The sequence below is a fragment of the Rhagoletis zephyria genome, unplaced genomic scaffold (genome assembly GCF_001687245.7).
Source record: "Rhagoletis zephyria isolate East Lansing unplaced genomic scaffold, Rhagoletis_zephyria_1.1 Rzeph_scaffold_00169, whole genome shotgun sequence".
NCBI lineage: Eukaryota > Metazoa > Arthropoda > Insecta > Diptera > Tephritidae > Rhagoletis > Rhagoletis zephyria.
Genome location: NW_016157253.1, coordinates 89,615 through 113,690, shown reverse-complemented (window position 1 = coordinate 113,690; position 24,076 = coordinate 89,615). Strand labels below are relative to the sequence as shown.

Here is a 24,076-nt window from a genome sequence, read left to right as displayed (position 1 = left end):
TGTTGCGAAGAAAAGGCACTGAACACCTTTTGCAGAGAACACCTTTCTGCGTAGGCGGCCTGCGGCCGCACTTAGGGATTATAACCCTCACAACGTAGAATTCTCTTTCTGTGTTGCGAAGAAAAGGCACTGAACACCTTTTGCAGAGAACACCTTTCTACGTAGGCGGCGTCGGCCGCACTTAGGGTTTGTAGGCTTTTTTTTATAATTATTTTACATTAATTCAATTTTTGTAAGAACTACACAACATATATATAAAGTACGTATAGCAAATAAAGGGAATCAAATTTGCTATTAAATGAAATCAAAATTTTCAAAATCCATTCATTTGTTTTTGAGAAATTTTGATTTCAAAAATTGCTTATTTTGAACTTTAATCTTTGATAATTCTTGTTGTTGTTGTTTGCCCAAAAAAAGAAGTATACCGTTATACTCAGCTCAATCATCTCTATCGATTCCAATATTTTTTTTTTTTAATTTGAGATTTGGAGCCCAACTGCATTTATGCCATTATGTCAACAGAAAAAGTTTATCACACTCAGCTGTCAGCAATTGATTTATTAAATAAACGAAAGATTGGAGTGCAAAGTTGCCAAGTCCCAATTTAAAAATTTTACAGCAGAGGAAAAAAACTTCTATAGCCATTTTCTTAGAGTATTTCGCACAACTTTGAATACAACATTTGGCCTGTTTAAAGCAAAGCAAAACTCCATAAGAATCAGAGGGATTCGATCTTTATTAAAAGATTTCAAATTATTTTGGCCCATCGAATTTTCGGAGCTTTTTTTGGACTTGCCCTTTTTTCTTTTCATTGAATATAAACGAGAAAATATAAACCAACGATACATTACGATACATAAAAACCAACCATCTGCCAAATTCCGGCGAAATGTCATCTGTTCTCTCACAAGAGAAAAATATCCCAAATAGTACGCGAACAGAAAATTTGCAGAAACTTGCAAGTTAGACGAACAGCTGATATAATTTTTGTTTACATTCAAAAGTGTAAAATTTAAAACGTACGAAAAGTCATCACAAAGTGTTATACTGGCACAGTTTATTGATTAAACAAATAACTACTTATTTCTTATAATTAGTCGCATTTTGTAATTTTTAACTTCCAAACCATCAAATTCAATTTTGTGATTTGCGTAAATGCCAACCAGCTGTTTTTGATCAGCTGTTTTCCTGTTGGCAAAATTTTTTCCAGCAGAAAACAGCAGCTTCTTCTCAAAATGAAATGTCACTTTGCTCTCTCAATTTCCCCTACTTTGCAAGTTTTTTGCGTACGCGAACGCAAAAACTTGTAAGTTTTGGTTATACATGAACAATTAACAGCTACGCGAACGCAACTATTGCCATCATTTATAACAGCTTTGTAGTTTAAATTTTTAATTACCCCAGTAAAATTTTAATTTGGTCAAGTAGGGACTTAGATGACAATGTGTGGTTAATTAAAATACATATATATTTATTAGAGCGTTTTTTTTGCGACTATTTTTTTTCACTCCTACGTCAAAATTTTGTGGAAAACACCTAAAAAAAGCTCCCTGAGTTTGAACCCTTAATATTAAAAGACAGTTTTGTAGAGCATTCAATTCTGAAGAAAACTCATCATTGACCAAGATTATACTATAAAATGCCTCCGAGCTGTACTTTTTAAGAAAAAAACTCAAAGTTTACATGTATTTTATATGGGAAAACTTTGCACGGCTTGGGCGTTGTAAAATAATTTCATATGAGTTTCTATATATTTTCAAATCATTGTTAGTATATAAGATATCTACTAGTAGTTTTTAATTAGTACATAGTACACTGTCTGTGGTGTTCAGAAAATTAGTGTTTTGTTTATTTATGACTTCTTTGATTTGATAAAAATGCTAGATGACCTTTAGGGCACTTGTTTGCGTAGTGCCCCTTATTTCCACATTTATAGCAGGTTATTTCATCCAACGGTTTTGGCACCTTGACAAAGTTACTGCTTGATGACACGTGATCTACACCGGTTTTAACCTCAGAGTTATCCTTAAAATTATAGTTCTGATGCGGTTTTTGAAAGCCGCCATATTTAAAGCGAATTTCATTAGTGTCGTTAGCATCGGGATTCTTTTTACATGCTGACGCTTTGTGTCCCAATTCGCCACAAAAATGACATGTAGGTACTTTTTTTAGCAACAACTCTTTAGTCATGTCAGAAATGGGAGGCAGTTCGAATCGGGGATGCATAAATTTGCAATCCCAACCATTTGGACAAAATCCGGCTAAATAGTTGCTACAAAGCACGCGACGTACGTGTCGATGTCTACAATGTGGACCATGCCTACAGAATCCTCGGTCATACCAAGGACAATCTTTTACTTTACTTTCGGGATCAATATGCAGGAAAGGACATTCCTTATTATGGCAAGCATTAAAGCGCGAATAAAAGTAGCATTCCGGCATTTTTTTCATGTCATATTCGTGAAGGAACTCACACTGATCACCTTTTTTGCATAGCCCTCGTAGCCAATGTTTGCATACTATAGTTCTATCTCCTCTAATATGACGAAACGGGCAGGATGAACCCTTTTCACATTCAAGACCATTTTGAGAATTGACAAACTGGCAAACGGCGGCCATTGATTCTGTGAGTAAACATTATGTAGGCTTTATTTACTTTTACTTATTTACTTACTGTCCATTCCAAAAAATGGCAAAGCAATAGCGCCAATCTGCTCCACCAAATCCTTTTCGATTTTAAAATCAATATTGTTAACATTTGCCAGTAAAATTTCCATTTTGGTACTCCTTGATAATGCCAAATCCCGATGTAAACATTAAAAGCGCTGTTACCAGGTTGCCGTCACACAGAAATACATTCACAAGAGATGGAAAACTTTCGATGGCACTATCGGTTGATCGATGTTTTCAAAAGTATGACTGCTTTTACACAGTTCAAGTATTGAATTCAATTCTGCTCGCATGTGAAAGAGAGGTGGTTTGAAGGAAAGGCACGAGTATATCAAGTTGTTTCAAGTTTCTGGCTTTGCTTTTGACATTTTCGTTGTTTCCCCTTTTAAAGAATCAAAAACTTTTAATGCAGCGTGTAAAAGTAAATAAAAAACACAAAAGAGAATGAGCAGTAATTGATTTCAAGTTCTTGAAACATGTAAATCGGGTGTATTTAGCCTGTTCCGTTTCTCCAGGACATAGTAGGGCCTGTCTCCTCCGGAAAACACTGATGTCGTGATAAGTATGTCACAATTAATTTTTTACCAATGGAGACCGCCTATTTATCAATAGTTTGACAGCCATATTTTCATTTGAAAGAAAGCGTGCTCCTGGTAACAAGCAGCTCGAGAGTTAAAACTAAAGCCCAAAATACAATAACGCAGTGGCAGTGGCAGTTTTTCGAAATCAGGTGTTTTTTAGAAAGTGTGGTGTCCAATGAAGGGACTCACAATACAGCAGTGGCAGCTGGCAGTACTGCTCAGTTTAGCCCAATTTCTAAATTCACTGCCACCGCCTTCTTCGCAGCAAACTTCGCATGTTGAATTTGACATAAATTAAACGCAGCCAACTTCTGTTTATGTCACTGAAGCCTAGAAGGTAACAACAAAAATGTAAACAAACAAAAAGGAATGTCAAAAGAAGGTGTCGCTGACAACGCCGTATTGTGTTTGCTGCGGCAGTGACTGCCAATATTAGCAGTAACAGCTAATTTTAAGCACTGTCACTGCCACTGCCACAGCGCTATTGTATTTTGGGCTTAAGTTTAAACCACAATTGTGCACTGAAAAACTGGCCCAAGAGAGCAATTCTTCACAGTCAGAAGTTATAGGAATTTTGATTTGTTTTTCTTCCTGCGAATTCATGAAAAGTGTCAAACGAAAATCAGGGTTGCGTTTCTTCTTCTTCACAAAACAAAAAGCGATAAAGCAAAGCATACAAGCAAGGTGTATAGCCGTATATAAATAAATTTTATATAAATTTTATCAAGGGCAATATTTGGGCATGTGCATTTTTTATCTTGATAAAAGCATTTGGAAGATCGCTATTTTTGCCGGATTTATTCCCTTAAAATATTTAGAAAATATGCTATTTCACATCCAGGTACAAAATAACAAATATTTTATTAGAAAACAGCACAACATATGCTTTTATATTAATATAACAATAATGTTGCCGCCAGGAAGTTATCGCGCAAAAGAAAATGTAGCTGTCAAAGTACCAAATTTCTGGCAATATTTATCAAGACAAAAGCTTTGAAAATTATTGATTGCCAAGAGCAATATGCGGTGTCCATTTGCAAAATTTTGCCTGATAATATTATCAAGGAAAAAACTTTTTCCTATTGAGACAGCAAGTAAAATTAGTATTTCTTTCATCATATATGTCATTCTGAAACCAGTCAATCAGACTGATACAATTGTCAAAGGAGCTAAAGGGTATTTGGTAGAATTTTGGGTAAGCATTGCAAGGATTAAATAATGATTAAACTATTTTTTTTTTAATTTCACTATTCACTTGCGATTATATTTTTTTTTGATTTGTTTCTGCCGAAGCAGCTGATTAAGAATTTCGAATTTCACGTCTTAGCTGGCAGTGCTGTTGATAGTCACGATCGGATTAAAGCATATCAATTTTCGAATTTTCGGAACGGAGCTACGAATTCGTAACTACGAACATTCGGATTACAGAGATGTACTGACGAAAGGTATGGATCGCGTTTTGAAAGTGCTACAAGTTCAATATTCATTGACGATATTGCAATCCGCGATCCAGATTTGAAAATGTTTAAAAATTTTGCGATATGGATCACCATCCATCCATGGTGAAATGAACTGAAGGTGGCGCATTCCCAAAACCGCTACTTTGGTTTTGCCGACTTTGACATTTATGGCAATACGTAAACAAACTTTTTGTTTAGAAACAAGTGCAAACGTATTGCAAACGTATTGTGTACTTTCAAGTGAAATATCGAAGTAATTCGTGCGTTCTGAAGTAAAAAACGTTTTATTTGTAATAAAAACTTTATAAAAATGTCGTGACGTGTGTTGAATTGCAGCAGACGTAGGGGTAAAGCCCTCAAATGCAGTTTTTTTTTTGTTTCCCCGCGACGACGCCTTGGCCAGAAAGTGGGTAGAGTTCTGCCGGCAGGAGAAGCCATACAATTTAGGCACCAGCGTAATATGCATGGAGCACTTTACGGACCACTTTTAAACACGACATGTTAAGTTGAAAACGTTGAAATACCACAAATTAAAAATTAAAATCGTAGGTAAGCAAGCATCGACCACTTTCTGCAGGAAAACATGCGCTGCGATAAGATATTATCACTTTTTCGGCACCTGCAATACAAACACAAAAATTCTAAATAGTTATTTAATAAGACCTATTCTTTTGAACACATTTCAAAAGTGGTTGTATATTTTTTGTTAACGTTGTGCTTAATTTGCTACATTAAAATATGGCTTGAGAAATTGATGAAGCGAGAAGAAAACACGTTTTCTCACTGCAAATTCACAACTGTCAACTTATTGTTCTTCGCCATATTCTTTGTTTACCCGTTGCCACAAATGTCATTCTGCGGGAATGCGCAATCTTGTATTCTATCGTTCTTGTCTTGATATAAGCATTTGTAATATATTGTATATAATTATTTTCTGACATATGTATCAAGATACAAAAATGCGTTGCCATTTGTGTACCACAAGTAAGCAGTTCACTTTACGCGGAAAACGTGTATTAATTTTGCTAAATGCGAAAATATATAATTTTTCACCTAATATATTAGAGAACAGTGAACATTTTAGTGCACTCCATTAATTTGCAATTGAGGCTGCGTCAGCAAACGTTTTAATGCACTCCATTGCTTTGCAATTAAGCCTGCTGCAGAAAACTGCAGCAGCACCTCTGCGGGATTGATTAGTTAACTTGTTAATGGAGGCTGCGTGGAGCAGAAACAAAATCATTATGAGGGAATGCTGTTAATATAATAATAGAGAAACATTTGGGGAACGGCTTTGTCGTGCCCTATGTACACAAAATGCAGCGATTCGTCCCAGCGCTACACTTGCATCTTGACGGCTGTCGCAACTTAACACACAGCGCTTCATTGTATTAGTTTTTACGCAGTCTTCAACTCAAGCGTCACTCACAAATTGCAAATTAACACAATTTAAACTGATTTTTCACTTATAGTTCAAATTTCTCTTTCGCTGATTTGTAAACAAAGGTTTATTTACAAGTTACCACAACTGCCAAAATCGGCAAAACCAAAGTAGCGGTACCACTGACTGCACCACCTTTGTTCGCAGCACCGTGATCAAGATATAAACTTTATTCTGTGGGACGGGCAGTAACGTCGAAGTTATTTGATTAGGAAATAAGAACAGTTTCACCCTGTTTTGTGCCTCAAATATCTTTGTACTCAGGATTGAATATAACATTACAACTTAAAGCCCTTTCCAAACATTTCCTCAAATATAGTTCATGCGATTTGCAGGACTTTAGGCAATTTTAATTGAAGAAAAAGTGATTTGCGACTACATTTTGTTTATTTTCTTCTCTATAACTAATTTTTTAATTGTGGATCATTTTAATGCCATCAAAACGTTGTAACATATAGTGAGACAATGTCTGTGCATTACAAATTTAAAAGTGCCCTAGACTTTGACACTGTCACATTTGACGGTCTTAATATTTCTGTCGGCGATCTAAAAAGGTCAATCATACATCAAAAGCGTTTGGGAAAAGTTACTGACTTTGATTTACAAATAACAAATGCTCAAACTAAAGAAGGTAGGTATTTTTAATTTTTATACAGATGTAGCAATTTTAGCACTAGAAATTAATGTATTGGAAATAATGTTTTGAAGCCCTCGTTCTGTTGTTTTCTATTTAGATACATCAGCTAGGAAAACACGAATTTAATTTGTGTGCTACTATGGTACAAGTTATTTAAGTTTTTCGTTGTATCGTTGAAGCATAAAGTTACTAGGAATGCTGCTGAAATGATAGTCTTTGGCCAAAAGTGAGTGGCACCGGTGAAATGAAAATGGCCTGATTATGTTGCATACATATATCACATGAGGCGAGAGTGTGTAGGGATACTATTGAAAATAAAAGCAAAACATGTTTTAGGTGCACAGAACTTTACTACCTAGGGAGGCAGATTCCTTTCGTGAAACTGAACATTTTCCGTACACATTTGTATATGTACATATGTTTACATGCTTGTATTTTGTTTTCGATTTTTCAAGAATCTTATTGGATATTCCCTTGTTGCAATTCCCTTGTTGTTGTCGTTCCATATGTAAATGCTATTCTAGCTTGCTTACTAACAACAAATTGTTAAGGGAATTCTCTGAGTCTTGCAAAGCCCTTGCACGGTGCACGGATTGCATGGGTTGCAAAGCTGTCCTATACGTAAACCGGTTTTCCGTGCAATCTGGGGGCCGCAAAGTGCGTAATTTGGCCGATAAGAGGCAAGGAAAATCGAAAATCGAAGTTTATAAAAAAAGTTAGAATGCGATATATGTGCGTATGGATGTCTGATATAATAGAAAATTGGTCCCCAATTGTTTGAAGATAAGCTGAAAGAATGCTGAGCTTCTAACAAAAACCATATAAATTCATATTTCAAACCTTGTTCCAAAATTGTAAAAACTGCAAAATTGCATCTAAATTTTCAACTTTTAATCAGACTTTTTAGAATATCTTTTGACTATGCAGTTTTATAGCCCACTGAATTTTAGTGAAATGAAGTGCAAGTTTTAAGTTGCTGAAAAATGGCGTTGATTTTTCGCAATTTTTTAATGCATTTTCTCCATACCAAATATGTTCGAAAATTTTTGTTGTATGGAAAAAAGTGCGTACTACATTTAGAATCAAAATGATCAAAAATCAACTTGATTTTTTAGGAACTTCAAACCTGCGCTTTATTTTACTAAAATTAAATGGACTATAAAACTGAATACATAAAAAAATTCTAAAAAATTGGTTAAAAAGTTAAAAATTTAGATGCATTTTTGCAGAATTTTGATAATTTTTGCACAAGGTTTGAAATATTAATTTATATGGTTTTTATGTTAGATAATGAGCTGTTTTCATAAAAAAAAAATATTAAATAAACAAAAGAAAAATAGAAAAAATTTGTTAAAGTGGCATGTCCCTATTTATTTTTCCACCACCGTATCTATATTATTCATTAAAATTTTTTTTAAATAAAAAATTAAGTTTTCAGGGAATGGTTATTTAATATTATACACAAGGACATTTTAAGATAATATAAGTTCTTTTTCAAAAACAGTACTCGTTTCAAAATAGGGCAAAATGTTTTTTATTGGAAAATCCACAAATGTAATAAATCCACAAATGTAATAATACAAGATGGAGCATCTTTTGTCGTATTGTTCGACATCCGGATTCGATAGCCCGCAAGCCCATCGTTTTTAATGCGACATGTTTGTTTTAACTACAGATTCGGAATCTTTGGATACAAATTCCTAAAATTTTTTGATCTCGGAAGGGCCTTTTCCAACCTCGACTTGACTCCTTATATATATATTTTTTATAAAACCATATAAATTCATATTTTAATGTTTTTGCACAAATTATAAGAATTCTACAAATTTTTATGTAAATCTTAAATTTTTTAATTAGATTTTCTAGAATTTATACTTCACTAAATTAGTCCAACAACGCGTAAGTTGATAGTATTGATTTTTGGCAGTTTTTTTTAAGCATTTTCTTATGCTGAACTTCCGCTAGGCATTGAATGACAAAAAATTGGAGGCATTTAAAAAATGTCATGTGGAAATGAATATTTTTTTTAAGTTATTTCAAGAATATTTTTTAATGCCCAAGTTTGTCATTAAAATTTCTGCCATTGGTCCCACCGGAATATGCATGCTGATGCTGAAAAATTTGGGTCTTGCGGGAGTAGCGTCCCTTACGAAGGCCCTTTTTGTTAATAATGAAATCATATCAACTGAATTAAAAATTTTACGTTAATGAATTTAATAATAATAATAATAATAATAGATTGGCGCTTACACATATGTTAGTGTTTGGCAAAGCCTCTCCTCCGATTTGTTGAGGGTGCTTTGATGTTGTCACACAGGGAGGAGGGACCTACAGTTTTCGCCGACTCCGAACGGCAATTGTATTTTTATGAGAAGCTGTTTTTCATGGCAGAAATAAGCGGCAGTCAAAACAGTTCCTGCTAGGCTGTCACAGAACACCACACCCAAACTACAGTCTGACTCTGAGAGCTGCACCCCCAAGACACGTAAGGAGACACCTCAGTCACCTAGAAGCAGACATCGACCATCAACTTCATTCACCACTGAGCCGCAGGGTTGCCACTACTGCTGCAGCTCGCTTCGTACCGGCAGGATGCATAACGGACCCACGTCCAAATTTCTCTGCTGAAGCGGCTGTTCTAGACGATGAGCGTGACAGGCCCATCCCGGAAATCCCCGTATCAGGGATCACAACGCGGAGATTCGGCAACTAGTGAACGTACATAAGCGGAAGAAGTGGAAAGAGCATCTGCAGACCTGTAACTTCACGTCTAGTGTGCGTAAGCTTTGGTCAACCGTGGGGTCACGACGATAGGGTCGAAATTTCTTTCGGCGACCATGCTCCGTCGGACCCGGAGCGATGCGCGAGCTATTTTAGCCGGCAGTTCATCCTCTGGTGGACAAAGCCAAGCGTCGAGTGACCAGAAGGCTGCACAAACGGCAAACAACTTGTGCCCCCCTTGCTTTACCTAGCGGTGAAGTTCAGGTGGCCATCGGGAAGGCGAAAGCCATGGGTCCCGACGGAATATGCATTCTGATGTTGAAAAATTTAGGTCCTGCGGGAGTAGTGTACCTTACGGAGGTCCTCAATATGTCTATGGCCACTCTCCTCATCCCTGAGATCTGGAAGGTGGGGAGAGTGGTCCCACTGCTCAACCCGGGGAAACCAGCCAACAAAGGATAACACTCCTTTCTGCGGTAGCGAACCACACTAGAGGGCTTGCTGGTCCCGTATTTCACAAACCACCTGACCCCAGCGAAGCATCAGCATGGTTTCCGTAAAGTGCACAGTACAGCAACCTCACTTAACACCATAAACACTCAGATAACACGTGGCCTTAACCGTAATCGTCCCTGTGAGAGAACTATACTAGTAGCGTTGGACCTTTCAACGGCGTTTGACACCGTCAGCCACTCCACGCTACTAGAAGATATAGAGGCTTCCTCTCTCCCACAGAGACTCAAACGGTGGTCGGCGAATTATTTGAGTGGTCGACACTCGTCGGTAATGTTTAGAGACAAATCCAGCAAACACAGAAAAATAAAACAGGTGGTTCCACATGGTGGTGTCCTTTCCCCACTGCTGTTTAACTTTTACATTTCAAAGCCCCTCAACCACCAGAGGGAGTCTCGATTGTCTCTTACGCCGCCGATTGATCGATCATGGCGTCTGGGAATGGAATTGATAACTTGTGTTCGAAAGTAAATGGGTATCTCTCCGAACTTTCTCGTTTCTTCACTGCAATAAGCTTAACCCTCTTCCCTACAAAATCCTCCGTGACCTTGTTCACCACCTGGACGAAGGAGGTCAGGCTACTGCTGGGAATTCACGTCGATGATGCCCCAATTCCGACGGTGAATAACTCCAAAATACTCCGAGTAACCTTCGACAGTCTGCTCTCCTTCTCTGCGCACGCAACCGTTGTTGTCAACAAAGTACAGAGCCGCGACAAGGTCCTCAAGTCGCTAGCCGGCAGTACTTGCGACAAAAACAAAGAAACGTTGCTGGCAACATACGAGGCAATAGGCCGTCGCCGGGGACTGAAATGCAAGAAATACCAAACATTTTTGATTTTTTAGAAAAATTTTGAGATGCAGTTTTGTAGCCAGTCCATTAAATTTCGGGATAATAAATTGCAAGTTTCAAGACGCTAAAATTGATGTTTGAGATTTTTTTTTTGTTGAGGGTGTTGCGTATTTTCTTCCATTGCAGTTTTTGTTTGCGTGATTATGCGCAACTGAATTTGAAGTTTCCTCAGACGTGCATCTCTAAATCACAATACAGTAACGTTGAGTATTTGGTAAATAACATATGTATGTATATATAGCACCCGCTTCTGAGCATTCAAGATTTCTTTTCATGTGCAAGCTATGAATTGCAAATTCGGGGAAAAAATAATTCAAAATATACATAATTATATATTATTAATTTCAGAATACCAAGATGACACGGCCTTAATTCCCAAGAATACGTCTCTGATTATTGCTAGGATTCCGATAACTCAACCAAAAAAGATTTGGAATCCTCAAAATATAGAAAAACCACAGCAGGTGCGAGCAACTTCGCGAGGAGATGGTAACTCTTTGGACTTATCAAAGATGAAAGGCAGTGAAGAGGATAAAATATTGGAAATGATGATTCAAAGTACAGCCGATTACGATCCTAAAAGGTAAAATTAATACCTAATTCACAATGTAATAGTATATTTCTTGGCTATGACTGAAGCAGCAATATGTCCATATTTATGTTCATTATAATTTCCCTGAACATTGCTAAAAAATATAAAAATTGTCTCTTAATAATAACACTGGCCAACAAAATTTTGCGGCACAGCCTTTGAGAGCTGATTGCTATAGAATTTTTTTCATAGATAAACAATATGTCCTTTATTATTCATTTATTATTGACTCTAGTTTTCGAGATATTTGGGATCGAATGTATCAAAAACGCATTGTTAGATTTTTTTTTTTACTTTTTTCTGATCAGTATAAAAAAAAAGCAATTTTCTGATCAGTATAAAAAAAAAGCTTGAGTGTTACCATTTTATACCAAAAGATAAAAAAGATTATATTTGGCGTAATTATTTTCCAATAGAAGTTCAAAATATGGTAACACTTGTCGATCTTTTGAATCCAAAATATCTAAAAAAAGAAGAGTCAATTGAATAATTTTAAGGCCAGAATCTGATTCTACGGAAAAAATCATTTGAAACCAGTGTTCACTGGTTGGGCCGCACACGCTTTTTGTTGGGCTGTGTAATCAGGCATTTTCTACAAATCACACGATTGGAAATCGGTGTGATTTGCAAAACCGTTTTTTATAGATTTTTTAAAAATATTAAAATCTTGACCCTAAACGGATGAATACGACGTTTTTAGCATTTTCCATAACTTTCATTATAAATATTCAAAAATATTTTGCTAATCACACCGATTTCAAGTTGTACGTTTTCCAGGCGGGCCTGAATTAAATGAATATTTTAAATTTCAGCTATCACAGAATAAGGGGACACTCTCAAGTCGGTGAAGTTCCGCCTTCATATCGCTGTAATAGGTGCAAGAAAACGGGGCATTGGATAAAAAATTGTCCTTATACTGTAGGCAAGGAGCATAGTGAGGTTAAAAGGAATACCGGAATTCCCAGGTCATTCCTTGATAAAGATGATAAGTAAGTGAACATTTTTATTGAAGGAATTAAATCATAATGTAAGTTTTTCATAAATTGTATTTGGGCTACAGGACTTTACGCTTTCTCCTATAGTCAAATACAATTAACGATTAAAAACTTTAATAGGCCGCAAATAACAAAAGGAACAAATTTCAATTCAATGAAAAATATGAAAGTATTCCATAAATTTCGCAAGACTTGAGTGTGTTCAAAGTGGTTAGACGTTGCAGGTTAACTTCCTCAAGCTACTTTTTGGCCTTTCACACAGTGATCACAATAAACTTTGAAACGACAATCAATTTAAGACGTTAAAAATATTAAAACCATCTTTATTGGGTTTATGGTGATAAGGTTTATGCTGATGCTACCTATTATAGTAAAAGACAACTAAAAGGGCGTACCTCCGGCTATTACCGTTTCGATTCTAGTAACGCATTTTAAGCTGTGCCTCAATTTTTTTTAATGACAGTTAAACTACTCTGACTTTCAAGGCCTCATACATATATCGTACGTTGAATTATGCATTCAAAATTTATTTTAAATTTAATTTACAAAATTTTAATTTTGTGGGAAAACGCAATTAAAGTTTGATCACAGATTAACAGATAGAAAGACACATACATACATAATACATATCTTCGCAATGTTTTGGGAGCTAAGTTATCAATTATACTGAACATATCTGTGTTCGTATGGAAAAGTAGCTTCCCAACAAGCAAAATAAACTTAAAGAAAGTTTTTTTTAAGTTTTCAATTGTAAACATTAAGCTTACAAAACGTTGATTTTTTGTTTATAAAACGCTTGAAAGTAAGCGTAATATAATCGAAAAGGAACNACACAAAAATTAAGCATAAAAAAGTTAATTATTACATCTTGTTGCGTGCTTTCAATTACATGCGGTTATTGGCAAATTGGAAAAACGACATCGATGCAGCTATATATTCCGCTTCATCGCCGCCATTCTCATTGATGAACTTTTCTGAAAAAAATTTAATACATTTTTAATAGAATGTTAAACTAAGAAAGGATAAGGAAAACTCATCATTTGAAGACTCGAATGCTCCACCGATTAGCGCAGCGGGTCCTGGATTGGATTTTATTTTACCGCATCGGTTTTATTTAATTTTTTCTTTTAATAATATATTTTAAAAAAAGTAAACACGTCACTTACGATTGAAAAAATGTTATATTTACTTCTTCATGTCGTTGGCATTTGCATTTCATTTATAAGTTTAAGTAATTTATAAACATTCTCTCTCAAAACTTATTAAAGGTTTATTTGAAAAAACTTGTAATAAGCTTAATATTAAAAATGCTTATTTGACGCTTATTATAGCAAACTTACTTTAAGTTATTTTTAAAAACATTTACTGAAATGCTTGTTGGGTTATGTCGAAAGGCCGGCTTTAGTATAATGCGGCATTCCCTTTATTTTTTAAACGACAAGGAATTTTTTGATGAGACTTAAAAAGAATATTGACTTGCTAGCATCGGAACTACTTCTTGCACGTTTGTTTGCTAAAAGTTGTTTAACGGCTTAGCGCCCGTAAGTCATTCGCAATCGTATGCTGCGAATGCCGATTTATACTAAAGCCAGCCTTTCGACATAAGCTACTTTTCCATACGAACACAGATATTCTCCATATTAATTGTATGATGAAATATCCGAAAAGGTTAATTTTGAATTCTCTATATTATTAAATGTGCTATATTGTTTGAAGTCGGCAAAATCATAGTCTTATTAATTACAATCTTTTTATTCGCTACAGTTGCATATTATGTGCTACTTTATTTGTAATTTTTGTAAAACCATATCGCACATTTGCTTCAAGAGTGCTATAATCCAAAAAATGAAAACCTCGAGAAAAAAGCTTTAAAGTTTTGAATTAACACACATACGTACATATGTATGTATACTCGCATAGTAAAACTGAATGCATATTAGTTGTGTTTGCTTACAAATTATCCAGTAACTTGCCAACAACTCTCCAGTAACATAATTTCTGAGAATTCGCTCTCATAGAAAAAAAAATCCAAAAAAGTACGCGAACCCAAATCCAGTAATAATTTGCAAGTTTCATGAACAGCTGATAAGTTGCTTGTTTATTCGCAGCAAATTCCTAATAAAACAATATATTTTTATATTTAAATAGGTTTATTTTGTCAATTTCAACAAATAAAACCCATAAACAGCTTCGTTATTAGTTTAAATTGCATCCAGCAACATGCGATCAGCATTTTTTCGTACTGGCAAATTCTTACAAGTAAAAATTTATCCAGTAAAAATCCAGTAAAAACTTGCAATTTCCCCTAGTTTGCAAGCTCTTGCGTACAAAAATGCTAAAAAATGAAAATTCGTAAAAACTATTACTGGAAATGGGTGAACAAACACAACTATTGTGTTCTAGTCAACAGGTTAGAGTTCGACCGATTCCCAATTTTTGGCCGACAACAAATCGCCAAAAATCAACACTTACCAAGCTACTTCAAATTTGCACTTTATGTACTTAAATTAAAAAAACTGCGTACTCAAAAAAACTAAAAAATCCGATTAAACAAAAAAATTTAAAATTTACCTTTATTTGTTTCGGTCAATTATAAAAGTTAAAATTTGACTTTTCTTTTTTCGGTCAATTATAAACGTTAAATCTGACCTTTAGTTTTTCGGTGAAAATAGCAGTTTACATATTCACTATACAAGAGTGGTATTCACCAAATTAAGAAAGTAAGTAGCCTGGCACTCTGACAACGACTGTTGTCAACTGTCGTAGCTTGAGCTGATCTGCTCTTCTGCCAGACTGCCAGGCCACTTGCTCACTTAGGTGAATACCACTAATATGTTTTAATAAAAAATTCACATCCTCTCAATTGCAGTTTTCTATCTTCTGTAAACATTGCGTTTCTTTAATTTAAGCTTTCAGTTATTCACCTTTTTACGGGAATGATTCGGAATTCAATTTAACAATTAATATAGCTGCCAAGTTCTGCTCCGACATATTTTATCGCAAATCGCTAAGAATAATCGTTCTACACTGACTTGCGTCGCTGGCACTTGATGTATATATAATACATACCAAATCTCTTAGGCGGGGATATATACATTTTTTGCTCTCCCAGTAATCCATAAGGTCCGTATCAACATCAATGCGCTTATCCTTATACATAGGTGTCTGTTTCCATAAATGCTTTTCGAACGTAATCGTCGGAGAACAGAAAAGTGACGTTTTGACTTTTATATTTGACTGAAAAGATAAAAGTCAAATTTTAACTTTTATTTTTGACATATATGTAATACTCCTATATTGGCAGTAAGAGCTAGTACCGTCCGAAAACACTACAGTACAGATATATCAATAAACACGTACGAAAGAAAAGGAACACATACGTTTATAAATAAACATGTACACAACATATATACAAAAACGGCACTCAAGTACACAATACATTGACAAAAACGGTACTAGACTGTCTCGCTTTGATTTCGGAATGCTTACACATTGAGAAGTTAGCTTACTGCCAATATAGAAGTATTACATATATGTATGATTTTTGACCGAAAAAATAAAAGTCAATTCATAACTTTTATTTTTGACTGAAAACGTATCGGTGAAAAAACAACGATTTTTTTACCTTTTTGAAAAAAAGCATAACCGTTACGGTCCCTGGATTAAACAATTTCAAATTTTGATGAACATTTGTTAAAATTGCGGAAAAATAACTAGTAATTTTTAGCAAAAAAAAAACCGAGTTCAACTCCCATATAAAAATATATATATATATATCTATCTCATGATCCGCTGATCGGATCTTAACCAGATTAGTATGGGACCACCTCTGAGACACTACCTTTCCGATGCAAAAAGAATTATCGAAATCGGTTGACGTGGTCCAAACTTATGCGGTAACATACAAAAAAAAAAAAAAAAAAATATTCCGACGAACTGATAACCTCCTCCTTTTTTGGAAGTCGGTTAAAAAGAATCGGCTAAGAGTCGGCCAAAAACGGCCGATGCCGATGTTGATTCTTTTGGCCGATACTAGCCGATGCCGATGACGATTAATCGGTCGGACTAACAGGTAGTGGTCATTTCTGAATACTCTTGCTCCTGCAGCAAATGTGTAATATGTACATATATACATATAAATACATCATATGCCCTCGGTGTTCATATAAAAATTTTAATTTTTTTCAGCGAGCCGCCTGCTGATTTCCCTGAGCCAGCAGTGGCAATTGAGAGCAAGAAGGAAATACCTGAAGATTTAATATGCAGCATTTGCAAGGACCTATTTGTTGACGCTGTCATGATCCCCTGCTGTGGAAGCTCATTTTGTGATGACTGTAATATTACTTTGGATCTTGAAATTAACTTTTGTTTTCACTAAAATATATTTTCAGGTGTACGTAGTGCACTTCTTGAATCCGAAGAGAATGAGTGCCCCGATTGCAAAGAAAGAGGTTGTTCGCCAGGTTCATTGATTCCAAACCGTTTTCTACGTAATTCTGTAAATGCATTTAAAAATGAAAATGGCTATACAAATTTGAGATCCAAGAAAGGTATTTAATATAAAATGAAAAGAAAAATATAAAGAATAATATTTACTAAAAATCATTGCTTTAGTTATTGTAGAAAAAGCTAATGATCAAGGAGAGAATACGTCAACGAAAGAAAAAGTTGAAACAGCTGATGTAAAAAAACCAGAAGAAAAGCAAATAGAAGTGTCAACTACTCCAAAGGAAATATCCAAATCTGATGAAACAATAAAAGAGAAAGATGTTGAAAATAGCTCAAAGATTGAAGCAACAAAATTGGAGGAAATTGAATCTGATTACGAGGATAACATAACTATCATGATGCCTCCAGTACCTGCGAAAAATACGAATGCTGGCACTGTCGAACATAGCGGACGCAGTGTTAGCCACCCGAAACCTCCTGGTATAGAAAGCTCTCCACGTCACAAGATGCAGGTAACATATGCAAATTTTTGGATATATAGTTAGGAATATTACTTAGCGAAATAAACTATGGCCATTTATAATGGTGATATTATGCGATCTTTTATAAAACAATGCATATAAGCTAAGCAAAAAAAAATATTCCCGTATGTTATAATAAAAAAATAAAAGGTGTGAAGTTTTATTATCTTTAGAAAATGACAAAAAAATAATTTAAAACTCAAACCTCTTGTGTATACACTCAACAAGATTTAGATCCTTTAAATAAAGTCCATATTTAGATAGCCAGTCTAACCAAACAAATCTCTAGCTGTAGTTCCTATAAACATTAGAGTAGCCATTAGCAATATCGGAAAAAAGAAGTGTTAAAATTCGTGGTATCACCTTCTAAATATGCGAGTATACTTAAAATTACGAAATACAAAGTTTTAGACAAAGTGAGAAATAATTAGGGAAGGCTGCCAGCGACTAAAAACCTGAAAAAATATATTTTATAATTTTAAATAAATAAATAAATAAATAATAACTACGATTTTTGTTTAGGTGTCCTATTTTGAAAAGTTTTCCTTATTAATAACATCTGTAATCTATAAGCTTTTTAAATGTCTAAAGTTAGAAAAAGCCGCCACCAATATCGGAATTTTAAGCCACTACGATAAGGAAACTAAGGTATCTTATCTTAAATTTTAAGCGTAGGATACGTAAAAAGCGTATGTCGTAAAAAACGACTATTATTGAACGAGCCATGACTATCAGCTCTGATATCCTATCTTCAGCTTTTTGAATCACTTAAAAAGTAAAATTCTCAATCTCAGTCTTATGAATTATAAATTAAAATCAAAGTAATTAAAAAAACTTGTTTCTATATTCGGGCTCAAATATGCTTGACAAAATTGTTAATACACTTTATATTCCCTTCTGTAAGTGTTTTAAGAAGTTCAATCCAGTTGTTATTAAGATATTGGTTTCTGATTTCAACCAGATCCAAAGAGTCTAGGAATACGTCCTTTAAAGAGAACGTGTCTCCGAAAAGTGCACAGGTCAGGAGATGGTGTTGAGTGCCTTGGGTAATCTGCGCCTTCGGGATGTCGGTAGGGCTATGTATATTTGTTAGGTGTCTATTTATATGGGATGTAGTGATGGTGGTTAAACTGTAGACATTCGCACTTCACTTTTACATGGAGGTATCATTTGATTTCCTCTTTATTCTCGCACCTGCCATGTTTTGTTGCTGGTGGAGAGGAAGGGGATTGTTGCACAATCGGCCATTACGTTGCCGTAAATTTCTATGTGACTCGGTATCCAGAGCAAGCGTATATTAGAACGGCTACCGATGACTAGGGGCCATTTTTACAGTGACGAGTTAACTCTCATTCGGCAGTTAACTACTGGTTTTCAGTACAAAAATTGAAAGTTAACTGCCGAATTTGAGTAAACCCCCGACTGTGAACATGACACTAAGTCTTTTATTCGATTAATACACCGAGAAAAAAGTAACATGATTTTATTAGAGTGTTTTTGGTTTTTCCATGTTAAACGTAGAATCCAGTTTTATAGAAAAACAAAGAATCAAATAAAAACGCTAAAGAAATGAAAAAGAAATTTTCTTCTTTCAAAATTTCTTAAATCGGTTTGTATATTCTCATATAATACATTTGTTCATATGAAAAATTATGGGGAGATACTGTTAATATACTGTAGTGACAATGTAAAGCATATGAATTTATAGCAAGTTCGATTTTCATACATCTTCCTCTAAAAACTTTTACAGATGCAGGGATGCCAAATGAGAACTGTTGTTTTTGTAGCGGCTACTGAGCCCCGTTCGGGGAGGTTCATCCCTCAACGTTGTCGTCAATTTCAGCTAGGGGGAGGCCCAGGAAGTGTGCAACTTCCACAGGGGCTGTCCATAGGGACAGGGGCGTTAGCTGAGTGGGCTTCTCAGGGCATGTGAAGAGGTGCCGGGAGTCATGTGGCGACTCTCCACATGCCGGGCATTGGTTGGGCACATCCTCGTTGATTCTACTCAAGTAGGAGTTGAGCCTGCTGCAATAGCCAGAGCGAAGTTGGGCTATTGTAGTGCGGGTCTCTCGAGGCAGACAAAGTTCTGTCCCGTCCACGTCCGGTGGTTGTGTGCCTAGAACGGCATTCACAGGGCGGGAGTCTACATAACTTGAGACTGATTCCCTGTGAATGACGTTCAGGGCCTGTCGGTAGGTTGACGGGTCCAGAGGTTGTTTGATAAACCTCTGGACTTCGTCCGTCAGTTCGTAAAGATGCCTCCTGACGTGCCGCGGCGAGGGCTCTTCCGCGAGCAGCTGTCCGCTGGGATGGCCACGTCTGTGGCTCCCAGCAAGGAACTGCGTGCAGAGCATTATGTTATGCTCTTTTACTGGGAGCATCTGGGCCTCATCGTGTAGGTGGTGTTGGGGCGTCATCAGGAGGCATCCTGTCGCAGTTCGTAATGTCGTGTTTTGGCACGTCTGTAGCTTCATCCACTGCGTCCTGCTAGTCCCCGGCGACTATACGGGCNGCAGCTGTCCGCTGGGATGGCCACGTCTGTGGCTCCCAGCAAGGAACTGCGTGCAGAGCATTATGTTATGCTCTTTTACTGGGAGCATCTGGGCCTCATCGTGTAGGTGGTGTTGGGGCGTCATCAGGAGGCATCCTGTCGCAGTTCGTAATGTCGTGTTTTGGCACGTCTGTAGCTTCATCCACTGCGTCCTGCTAGTCCCCGGCGACTATACGGGCGACATTGTTGCGGCTCTGAACTTTGTTGACAATTGCGGTTGTATGCGCCGAGAAGGAGAGCAGACTGTCGAATGTAACTCCGAGGAATTTCGGGTTATTCACCGTCGGTATTGTTTACTTTCGAGCACAAGTCATCAATTCCATTCCCAGACGCCATGATCGAACAATCCTCTGGTGGCTGAGGAAGCTTTGAAATGTAATATTTAAACAGTAGCGGGGACAGGACACCAGTGAGGAGTGAGGAGGCCTCTACATCTTCTAGTAGCGTTGAATGACTGACAGTGTCGAACGCCTTGGACAAGTCCAACGCTACTAGAATAATTCTCTCACAGGGGCGGTTTCGGTTTAGGCCACGAGTTATCTGAGTGTTTATGGCGTTAAGTGCTGTTGTGCTATGCACTTTACGGAACCCATGTTGATGCTTCGCTGGGATCAGGTGGTTCCTAAAGTACGGGAGCAGCAGGGCCCCGTGGAAAGGAGAGTTATCGGGCGATAAGACCCTCCTTTGTTGGCTGGTTTCCCCGGTTTGAGCTGTGGGACCACTCTCCCCATTTTCCAGAAGTCTGGAATGACGAGAGTGGCCATAGACAAGTTGAGGACCTCCGTTAGGTACGCTACTCCCGCAGGACCCAAATTTTTCAGCATCAACATGCATATTCCGTCGGGTCCAATGGCTTTGGAGGCTTTCGCCTTCCCGATGGCTACCCTTACCTCACCGCTGGTGAAAACAAAAGGCGCACTGGGTTTTGGCATTTTGTGCAGCCTTTTGGTCACGCGACGTTTGGCTTTATCCACCGGAGGATGCAGAATGATCTGCCGGCTAAAATAGCTCGCGAATATCTCTGGGTCCGACGAAGCGTGTACACCGAAGTCTATCTCGACTCTGTCGTCACGCTTCGTCGGGTTGGACAACGACCTCACGGTTGACCAAAGCTTGCTCACACCAGAGGTGAAGTTGCAGGTCTTCAAATGCTCTTCCCATTTCTTCCGTTTATGTACGTTCACAAGTTGCCGAATCTCCGAATTGAGATCCCTAATACGGGGATTTACGGGATCGGCCTGACGAAGGTTGTCGCGCTCATCAGCTAGAATAGCCGCTTCGGCAGGAAAGTTCGGACGTGGATCCTTAATACATCCTGCTGGGATGAAGCGAGCTGCAGCAGCGGTGACAACCCTGCGGAACTTTCGTTCACCTACATGACCGTCGGTTGGTATGGGTAGTGCAGTGAAGGCGCCCTCAGTAACATCCGTGAAGCCTTTCCAGTCAGCTTTGGAAAAGTTGACATAAGTCCGGTGATCCACGGAAGCAAAGTCGGCAGGTTTATCAATCGAGATGACTATGGGCAGATGGTCTGATGCTAGGGTCAGCATAGGTCGCCATGATGCGCTGTGTATCAGACCAGCGCTGACAATTGTTAGATCTGGCGAGCTGCAGCAGCTGCCCATAATCCTGGTGGGTGCGTCGTCGTTCATTGTGCAGAATGTCGAATCGTCTATCTGCTCAGCTAGATGTATTCCCCTACGATCATTTGACAGGCATGAGTGCCAAAGATCGTGGTGCGCGTTAAAGTCACCAACTACCATACGGTTTTCACCTCTGAGTAGCGCACTTATTTTAGGGTGATATCCTGCCGGGCAGCTGGTGACGGGGGGTATGTATACGTTACGTTGTATCCGTTCACGTTGTATCCGGCGCAATTCAACAGGGTTGAATTGCCGTGTAACTTCGTCTCTTGGACCGTAGATATTAATATTCCATGCCTTCCCATAAAGACAGTTATCTCCTCGATCTTGCTCTGGAGTCCGTTACAGTTAAATTGTAGCACCTTTGTGTGCCTTGGGAGACCGATTGTGATGTGTGGTGTTAAAGAGTTGTGTGGCCTGCCGGCCCCCTGTTGTACGTGCTGCAAAAGGGGGTGCTTCTTTGTGGTGGTGGTTGGCGGCGTCGCGGGGGAGGGATGCGACGGGGCAGCACAGCAGGGGCCCACATAGTCACTCGTCCAATCTCGCGTGTTGCGAAGTCCTGAGCACGCCCTAAAGTGGCACCAGCCGAGGCAAGAGTTGCACTTGACTGATGTCACGTTACGGTATATTCTGGACTGACAAACAGAGCAGATTGTCGGAGGGACTAGGAGTTGCCGGCGGCGGTGTGTTGGTGCTATTGTGTTTGTTTGTGTGTCTATTGTTGTGTTGTGTTGGGGTGTGGGTGTGTTGATTGTGTGCTGCCCAGGCGGGTGGGGGTTTGCCGTGGAGGCGGTCCGGTTCGCACAGCATGGGGCCACGAACGACGTGGTCCATTGCCGGTGCGTACGTACGCAGGTGTAGATTTCAGGCCCTGGATTTGACTACACCAGCCCTGAGCAGAAGGGTACGGAGAAGATGTAGCCCTAGAATCGAGCAACGTTTGATGGATTTCGCCGACCTAAACGGGGTTAGATCGCCGAAACAACACCCCTTGGTCGGGTAAAATCCGAGTCATTCCGTAGAACCGGCTGTCGTGGGAATGCCAAATGAGAATTGTCCTGCTTTGATGCGTTTTAAAAGAAGACTGCATATCTTTGACTTGAATTTTCACGCTGGTGTCAAACATTTGTATTTTAACAATAATAAAATAACGTAAAACAAACAAACGGATTGTTCATGAAACTTTTTATATTGAAACGCATGATTCAATAATACAAGGTTGTGTAATTTGTGACAGCTAAAATTTGACACTCCTTTATCTAGATTCGTATTTTGGAAGTAGGAGAAAGGGGAAGAATGTGATCGCATTTTGCGAAAACGGTAGTAGAATGGTACTACAAAAAGTACGCAAAGTATACAATTAGAAGTAAAATGTGTATTATGGAAATACTAAACAATACATAAAAATATGCTTTTTTTGATTTAAGTTATTCNGAATACCGACCGTTCAGCTATGCAAAAACGAAAAATGCAGATCAATAGAACTTTTTATGCTCATTTCAACCATGCCAAAATTATTTGGTGCAAATGAAAAATGAAGACGTTCTAGAAGGTTAAAATTCAGTTTTTAGATTTTTTAAATATTAATATCTTATGAGCTATATAACCGATTAAAAAACTAATGACGTCACCATAAAGGTAATTAATTTGTTCTTCAGCTGATGTACATAATTTATAGCTTTTTGTATTTTTAAACCAAAACCACTAAAAAACGAGCAAACANTGTACATAATTTATAGCTTTTTGTATTTTTAAACAAAAACCACTAAAAAACGAACAAATGTTATTTTTTCATGAAATAACCTTTTTTGAAAAAAACTGCTAAATTAATAAAGAAATTTATATTATTTAGAATGAACAAGTTATTATCTTTAATTCGATATTACATATTTTATCATGATCTACTTTTGGGTTTCAACAATTAAGTGATAATAAAAAATACAAATAAACCTCTTATATCATCTTTTTTTACCTGCGCCAAATAAATTTGGTATCGTTGAAATCAGCGTAAAAAGTTGTATCAATTGGCATTTTTGGTTATTTTATAGCTAAACGGTTGCTATTCTATACTTGTTCTAGAAAATTACGCGAACGAAGGTGACGCCAACGAATATTTAGTATGAAGAATTTTTGGTTTTACTACTAATATCACTAGAAACTATAGAGTAAGCAACATTCTGCACAAGTAAAGGAGCCGATTTTATGTGTGGGAGCGAGATGACTGTTTTATTACAAAACCTTTCTATTATTGAATCATGATTGAAACGTGTATGTATATCGCTCCCATGATTCAATAATGAAAGGTTTTGTAAGAAAAACTTTCTCTCGCTCTAATTTTATCAATGACACTCCCACCCTACTCCTAAAAACAAAAACAGTGATATTTCTTTTCCAAATATCTTTGCAAGTTTTAAGAACATTTTTAAATTGTTAGTAGTGAAATTTTTACT

General features: G+C 37.2%; 3 protein-coding genes across 5 annotated transcripts in view; 1 reads left to right on the top strand and 2 right to left on the bottom strand.

Moving 5' to 3' along the window:
* The window catches only part of Acsf3 (Acyl-CoA synthetase family member 3), a 33,160-nt gene extending 17,484 nt beyond the window's left edge, over positions 1 to 15,676 (bottom strand). The window contains exon 1 of one of the 2 annotated variants that reach the window (XM_017606905.1): positions 15,532 to 15,676. In XM_017606905.1, the coding sequence (XP_017462394.1) occupies positions 15,532 to 15,621 (90 nt within the window). In that variant the 5' untranslated portion in view covers positions 15,622 to 15,676. The remainder of the gene's footprint in view (positions 1 to 15,531) is intronic. The other variant, XM_017606911.1, reaches the window with a different exon arrangement.
* On the bottom strand, positions 1,498 to 2,875 carry Clp (Cleavage and polyadenylation specificity factor subunit 4). Its single transcript, XM_017606928.1, has 2 exons — positions 2,675 to 2,875; positions 1,498 to 2,624 (listed from the first exon to the last, which is right to left on the bottom strand). Exons 1-2 carry the CDS (start codon positions 2,775 to 2,777, stop codon positions 1,849 to 1,851), a joined length of 879 nt encoding a protein of 292 aa, XP_017462417.1. The 5' UTR covers positions 2,778 to 2,875; the 3' UTR covers positions 1,498 to 1,848.
* LOC108355750 (zinc finger CCCH domain-containing protein 13-like) overlaps positions 6,439 to 24,076 on the top strand; it is a 49,711-nt gene continuing 32,073 nt past the window's right edge. The window contains exons 1-6 of one of the 2 annotated variants that reach the window (XM_017606888.1): positions 6,439 to 6,783; positions 11,224 to 11,458; positions 12,280 to 12,456; positions 16,651 to 16,796; positions 16,854 to 17,012; positions 17,077 to 17,423. In XM_017606888.1, coding sequence (XP_017462377.1) covers positions 6,618 to 6,783; positions 11,224 to 11,458; positions 12,280 to 12,456; positions 16,651 to 16,796; positions 16,854 to 17,012; positions 17,077 to 17,423 — 1,230 coding nt within the window. In that variant the 5' untranslated portion in view covers positions 6,439 to 6,617. The remainder of the gene's footprint in view (positions 6,784 to 11,223; positions 11,459 to 12,279; positions 12,457 to 16,650; positions 16,797 to 16,853; positions 17,013 to 17,076; positions 17,424 to 24,076) is intronic. The other variant, XM_017606896.1, reaches the window with a different exon arrangement.

Coding starts and splice junctions, on each gene's coding strand:
- Clp (XM_017606928.1), bottom strand. CDS start 2,777: ATGGAAATTTTACTGGCAAATGTTAACAATATTGATTTTAAAATCGAA. Junction 2,625..2,674: donor GCCATTTTTTGGAATGGACA/GTAAGTAAATAA, acceptor GTTTACTCACAG/AATCAATGGCCGCCGTTTGC.